At 27.1% G+C, this 7,434-nt stretch overlaps 1 protein-coding gene across 1 annotated transcript; it reads left to right on the top strand.

The window, feature by feature from the left end:
* Positions 1-653: 653 nt before the first annotated feature.
* LOC136796424 (bifunctional heparan sulfate N-deacetylase/N-sulfotransferase-like) lies at positions 654-7,428 on the top strand (the record flags this gene model as incomplete). Its single annotated transcript, XM_067050131.1, is given in 5 exon segments — positions 654-786; positions 905-1,056; positions 1,658-1,834; positions 3,404-3,524; positions 3,841-7,428. Coding segments are annotated over 5 exon segments (694 nt in total), but the record flags the coding sequence as incomplete, so codon positions are not given.
* Positions 7,429-7,434: the final 6 nt, after the last annotated feature.

The raw sequence follows: 7,434 nt of genomic DNA, 5'->3' as shown, positions 1-7,434 counted from the left end.
CATTTTATTTTATTCTATTTTATAATAATGTAATGATTTTCTGTAGATATATGTTGTCTTGATTAGCCTGTAAATATTTCAGCTTCAGAAATAATTTAGTTAACTATACAATAATTAATTGAGCTTAATTAAGAATTGGAAAATTATTGAATGACCGTGTGTAAAGATGAATGGAATATGGTCCGGGTGCGGTAAAAAAAAACTGAAATAGTAGAATTATAAAATAAAATAGTATAATAAAATAGTATAATTCTACTATTTGAGTTTTTTTTTACCTCACCCGGACCATATTCCATTCATCTTAATTAAGAATTGAAGTAAAGTTGAAATTAGAGTTAGTCCATCTCTCAAATAAAAGGCTCATTTAATAATTAAGGTTCATTTTAATTTTTGTTAGCCAAAATTTTATTATATTTTTAAAAAGTGTAAATTTAATTTTTTTTTTTATCATAATTTATAAGTTCAATTTATTTAAAAAATTGTAATTAGTTCTACTCTGTTATGAACTAAGCAAACTGCTCTGTTAATCTTTTATGAAGATCTAAAGTAAAAATAAACTTATCAAATTTATCTTTTATTGTTTATTACTATATAAATATTAGTGTTTAATTATAACTTATTTTCATAAATTAAAACTTATATTGTTTTTTTAGGTACATGGACTTCTTTCCTATTGTCAAAAACAATTCAGCTCAGTATCGCAATAGCTTTGAAAAATCAGCCACATACTTTGATGGTGAGCTTGTACCAAAAAGAGCCCATGCTTTGCTACCTCAGGCCAAATTAGTAAGTCAGCAAAAGTAGTTTCTTTAATTTCTAAACAATCTTCTAGTAGTTTTTTTATATAACTAATTATAAATATACTGAGAAGTTTCAGTAAGATGGTTTTGTCTCTTCTAAACAGGTTACCATTTTGATTTCACCTGCAAAGAGAGCTTACAGTTGGTACCAGCACATGAGGGTCCACAAAGATCCAATAGCATTGAACTACAGCTTCTATGATGTAATCTCTGCTACTGACACAGCTCCAAAAGTTCTCCGAGATCTTAGGAACAGGTATGTTGTCACTACTTGCTTTCTGGAGAAGTACACATAGTCATTTATTGAAGTTAACATTCTTAAGACTTTTGCCAACAATATGGTTGTTTCAAATTCATTATTGTAGTTTTTTTATATAATATTCCATTTAGGAGAATTACATTATATTAAAAATTTTACTTTTCTAATTATAAAATCTTTAAATTAAGTAATTTAAGTAGATCCTTTTCAATTGTTATTTATTTGATATATAATATAAGATATATTATCTTTTTTAATTATTTGTTGCATTCACATATTTGTTTAAGTAATATAATGTTTATTTTAAAAAATATTCACAGTTAATTTGCCTCCTTTTCTTATACCATGTTTATATTATCCTTGAATAACATTTTTAAAAAATGGCCTAATAGTCAAATAATATCAATTAATGCCTTAAACCTTTATCAATTAGTGTGTTAAGATCTATTGAGGTTCAAGTTTTATTTTTCTACCAAACCAATTTAGTTAATTAATATATTTAGGTCAATTACAATTAGTTTAGTTTTAATTCTATATATTTTTAATGGTATAACCTCAGTTGTATTTTTTGAAATCATAACTAATTTACCTGTTCTAGATGTTTAAATCCAGGAAAGTATTCGCAGCACTTGGAACGCTGGCTGCAGTACTATTCCCCTCAACAATTACATATCATCGACGGTGAACAGTTACGTTCTAATCCTATAGAAGTGATGGACCACCTTCAAAAGTTTCTCAAAATCACACCTCTCTATGACTACTCATCCCATCTAAGGTATTTTTAGAATTTTAATGTAAATCTTCAATGTAAAAACTCATTGTTTTTCTTATCCTATTATTGTATATCTTTTTCTTATGATTATACCATGTACGTGTAATGTAAATATGTCCGAATACGGATTGATAAGTATGCTGTGTGAGATAGCAACCTAATGTATTTAGGCAGCATAGATGAATAAATAAAGTATTTCTCTCTCTCTCTCTTTTTAAATAAAAAAAAAAATACATGATTTCGATTTTTACTTACATTTACCTAGATTACCTGTATATAGTAAGCGGAAACATTACTATCCTGTAAAATTTTGAATTTTGAGTTTTTGACAGACAGACACATTTTGAGCTTCAGTTGGAAAGCCAAAGATTTTACAAAAAATATTAATTAAAATATAAATCATAGAAGGTAATGGAGAAAGGCATAAAATGCATAAATAAAAGGTCTGCTTTAATGACTGTTAACCTTCAAGGCCCATGCGCAGTGTGTTTTTCCATTTGGCCAGTCCATCTCTGATTAATCTTTTATTGTTATATTAATTATTAAATAATTAGAGTTTTAATTTGACTTAATCTATATTTGAGCCTTTCAGTTGACAGGATGACTACCTCCCAAAAACCATTCTTAGTATTTTCAATATTGATTCTATAATAATTTAGCATTGAATAAATGGTTAAGAGCAGATTTTTATTTATATGCCATACTTTCGTAAAAGAAAAATCTTAAAATTTTGCAGCATGAAGTATTTTTCTGAGAACTGTTGAAATTGGAATTTGTCAAACAGCCAATTGATAGGTTCATTTAAAAAATTAGTAGGGGAAAGTGTTGCCTCAATGAATACTATAGAAATATCTGAAACTAGCTAGGATTAATTTCATCTCAAAGTAGGGTGGTAAGTGAAAGCTATGAAGCGCACTGCACCAGAGTTTTATTAGGCTGAATTTTATTAAAATATTACTGTCAGGGAGATTGACCGAAACTTTGTATAAAATAGTATAGCTATATTAACTTGTTAGAACTGGAGATAGTTTATGTTGCTTCCTTTGTGACATTAAGGTGCTGGTTAGTGACAATATTGTTGGGTGTGTAATACTGATTGGTTATTATAAATTATTACTGGCAAGTGTTGATAAAGGTTATATTGTGTTACTTCTATAACATACTACAACATGGTAACAAGCACTGGATAATTCACAAGTCCTACCTGAAATTTTCAAATGTTGGTAGATAATTGATCATTTGGGAAAAAATTCCATTCTATAACTAAGCAGATTAATAAAATAAAATAATAGCTCAGTTATAAACGATTAAAAAAAAAAAAGGTTATTGATGGATGATGGTGATTTGTCTCTAAATTTTTACAACTTTTTCGATATTGATTCAACTTTATTTGATCAGTTCTAATTCAAGTCTATGTTGCTGCCATCACAGTATCTTTTGGCTGCGTATTTTTTTTTTTTTTGTTATTTACTTTCTATTACACTAGATTGATAACATCTCATACTTTCTGTTGCAAGTGAAATATTAATTATGTATTATGAAAGAATAAATAATTATTGTATTCAATTACAGATATGATATCAAGAAAGGATTCTTCTGCCAAGTAATGTCTCATGATCGTACTAAATGCCTTGGTAAAAGTAAAGGAAGAACATATCCTCAAATGGAAGAAAGGGCTTACAAATTACTACAGGTACATGCTTGCTTGGAAATAAATGTAGTTTTTTACCTTATTAGCAGGTATTTAATTAGAGAATGTTTTTTTTTTTTAGTATAAGATCAAACCATGACTAGTTTCTTTTGTAAACACTTATTGATCTGTGTCCAGAAATAAAAATTATTTATTTGAACTACACAGATTAAAAAATCACCTTGTAATATTTATTGGTGAATGAAAAAATGCACAAAAGTATTTTCCTTGGCAGGCCTATATTTAAAAAATTAGTTGTTTCTTAGATTTTATTTTTCAACGACAAATCTGTTCAATATTCCATAATTTGGTGTTTCAGAGGTACTATCTTTCACACAATACAGCTCTTGTGAAGTTGCTGAAGAGGTTAGGGCTGAGATCTGTACCGCAGTGGCTGAAGGAAGACCTTAGCGACTTCCTACCCGCCTGACAGTGGGAAGACCTGCCCTGCCCAGAGGGAATGGTGCCTTGATCAACCTAATTCACTGCTATGGCGAGATTCTTTGTTGGGCTCATTTTTATATTGTTTACAAATACTTGTACCTACATTTCGATAAAATTATATGTTGCTGTTATTCAAGTTTCCATACTGGACTTTTATTGTGATTCTTCATGAAAATAGCCTGTCATACACTTATTATTTCTTAATTCCTCAGTGATGCATATATTGAAGATAAAGTTATCTGTTTTCTTTGAAAACTATATAGTATGTTGATTTGATTTTGAGTGTATATACTATAATAATCAAAGAACTAATAAAATTACATTACAGTATTGTAGATTTAAATGATAGTTTGGTTGTTTGTTTTTTTAAAATTTGCTTATTCTTTATTTAAAAATACATATATCTGTAATATGTTTGAAATTATTTTGGATTTTGAAATGGAATTAGCTTCTTTGACGATGTTCTAAGAGGATTAAGAAATTAGGTTATTTTATAAATACTTTGTTGTACCCTGATTCTATATAAAAATCTAATTATAATTTAAGTACTTGTTTATATATATATAAAAGCCTGTTCTACAATGGTGCGGATAAATCAAAGTTAGATTATATGTAAAAAAATTACAATTTTCATTTGGCATGTCTACATATTGGTATATCACAGTTACCTGTTGATTTTGATTTTTTAAATCTATTATCAATATTATTATTTTACAAATGTTTACTTAAATGCAAATCATAATGTTTTAGAGATGGTTAATTGTTTATCACTTAGCTTAAATGAAAGGTAATATTAATATTACGCAAGCTTATAAATACAGGAAACTCCATCTAAAGCAAATAAGTATACATGCCTATTATTAAACATTACTAATATTCAACAAATCTTTAAAAAAAAAAAACGGAATATAGGAACCCTATATTACAAACTATTACTAACTGTCTCTATTTTTTAACATTGTTGATTCTTGGATCGTTATTGCTAATTCCATTGTGAATGGTATAATTATACTCAGAAATCGTTGAGTTGTTTAGATTTATAATTCTTACAACTTTTGTTCACTACTGGTAAATTGTTTATCATCCTATAATCTTTTGTGTACTCATTGATTTTCTTAATGTTATGAAAAATCATGTCAAACATGCATACCAGTTTTTTCTTTGGTTGATTAGATCTTATGAACACCTTTTTTTTAAAAAAAATATTTATGAAACTATTATCTATTAAAGTCTAAAATCATGTGTTTCTTTTCATACTTTATTTGTTGGTTTAATATCATTATGTACTCATAATATGGCAGGAACGGCAGGTTATCCTGTAGGTTACCAATTTTTCCATGATTTCTTTGTAGTTATAAATTACTATGATTATTTATTCATCAGCTCCATTGAATGCAATAAAAATAAAAAATATCATAATCTTACTTCTTTTACTTGTTTCCAATGGCTAACATTTTGTGTATCGTATGATATCTGTCATAAGTGCTGGTATATCTATAATGTGAAGATGTTATAATTAAAATTATTTCCAGAATTTGGTTATTACTAACTAATTGTTAAATGAGTTATAATTTATTGTGCCTTTTCTATTTCTTACATCCAGTTCCACCGGCTCTAGCTGGTATTCACTTATTAAGCTTAGAATTAAGGAGAACTTTTGGACAATACTCTTCTTGTTACTCATATCAATTTGTATATAAACATATATATATATATTGTATTGAGTGTATTGTTAGTTTTAATTTTGGTTTTAATATTTAAAATCAGAAAAAAGTTATATATGTAAATGTTTGTAATAACTGCCCAAGTTGTAAATAATTTTGTCTTGTAACAAAAATGTGTGAATGTTTTTACTTATTCCTGCCATTTGAGTGTGCTACTTTAAGTGTACAGAAATATCAGGGTGGCATCTTTACTTTGTGTACCTATAAAATGCAGCCCGTTCTACCTACCATCAATTCTTTCAATACCATTACCTGTAAGTTACCATTTGAATTGCTTTTTTACCTCAGCAAAATGGTACATGTCATTATTGTATATGCTCTGTAATGATTCTCTAATACTGGAATTTTATTATAATGGTAATAATTACACATAGACATTTTAATTTGCTATTGGTTAGCTGAAAATATTTTAACATAAGAGAGTATAATCTTTGAGTTAATTAATCGCTAATTTTTCCCCTCAAAATTTTTAAAAACAATATATATTTTTGAAAGATGAATTTGTGTTAGGATAAGGAGAGAAGTGTGATCCCATTCCACCTTTACTAGCAGATTTACTCGTGTTCCATAATTTGAGTTTTTTACCTTTTCAGTAATCTTTTAAAGGATCACTTTATCATATAATATTTTTTTGTTTCCTTTGGCAGGTGGTACATTGTACTATACCTGATAAATGTAGTCAGGTTTTTAAGTTTGTTTACGTATAAATCATTGGTAAAAAAAAAAATCTGTTTTTCAATATACTATTAGTTACATAGTTAAAAACCAGAATTTCTTATGTAATTAAGCTATTGTATGAGGGAATTTTGAATGAGTAAAATTTTAACTTTTATATTTCATATCATTCAGAGAAACAACTCATTTAATTTCAACATTTTATGGACCTAGGTTGGGCCCCATATAATTTTGATTTCTTTGTTTACTCATTAATGCAATAAATTGATAAACTCCTTCGATTCCCATGGTCCCTAATTTTGGTTCATGTAATAACAGGGAGCTAATTCTGTTAGTAGGGAGTTGAAGCTGAAAGAGGATAACATTCTATTGGTACCTGTTCTCTCCCAAGCTATAGTTATTTTGTTTAAAATGCTCTTTTTTTTTTCTTTAAATCAGAATGAAATATATATATTTAAAAACTTTTTTAAATACTTCTTTAGCATTTATTCGGAATTGTATTGAAAGAAATTGTTCAAAGTTTTAATTTTAACTAAAATATTATGTAGTTGGTATTATTTGGAAAACTTCAATTGATGTGTAAATGCTGCCTTTAAATTAAAATAATTTTATTAGTAATTAACAATGAAATTCTTTGTGTGCTTGTGTACAAAAAAAGACAATTTTATGTCTAAAACACATTAATCTTCTGTTTTGTCTCAACATCACATTTTGTAACTGAATACTATTATTTTTTTTTAATATTTAGAATACATTTTTTTTTTTTATATTATCCTACTAAAGACAAAAGTATTTTCTAGTCCATAATTGTGTACATATGTATTTACCTAGTTACTGCATCCTTTTTTAAATATAGATTTTATTTTAATATGTTTAAGTTTTAGTCATTCTGTTAATTTAAATAATAAAATTCATCATGCATTAGTTCTGATGTACATTAAGTAGTCTGTGTATATAATGATGCTTTCTTCAATGTTCTTGGTATTTCGGGCAGCATTTTGAAGATGTTAATACTGTGTATTATGCTGTTTTCTTGTGTCAATACTTGTCTATATGTAGTATAATTAATA

Source organism: Halyomorpha halys, unplaced genomic scaffold, assembly GCF_000696795.3.
Source record: "Halyomorpha halys isolate HHAL.00 unplaced genomic scaffold, Hhal_1.1 Scaffold269.1, whole genome shotgun sequence".
NCBI classification, from domain to species: Eukaryota; Metazoa; Arthropoda; class Insecta; order Hemiptera; family Pentatomidae; genus Halyomorpha; species Halyomorpha halys.
The sequence above is the reverse complement of the archived record's forward strand: the minus strand, read 5'-3'. Positions and strand labels throughout refer to the sequence as shown.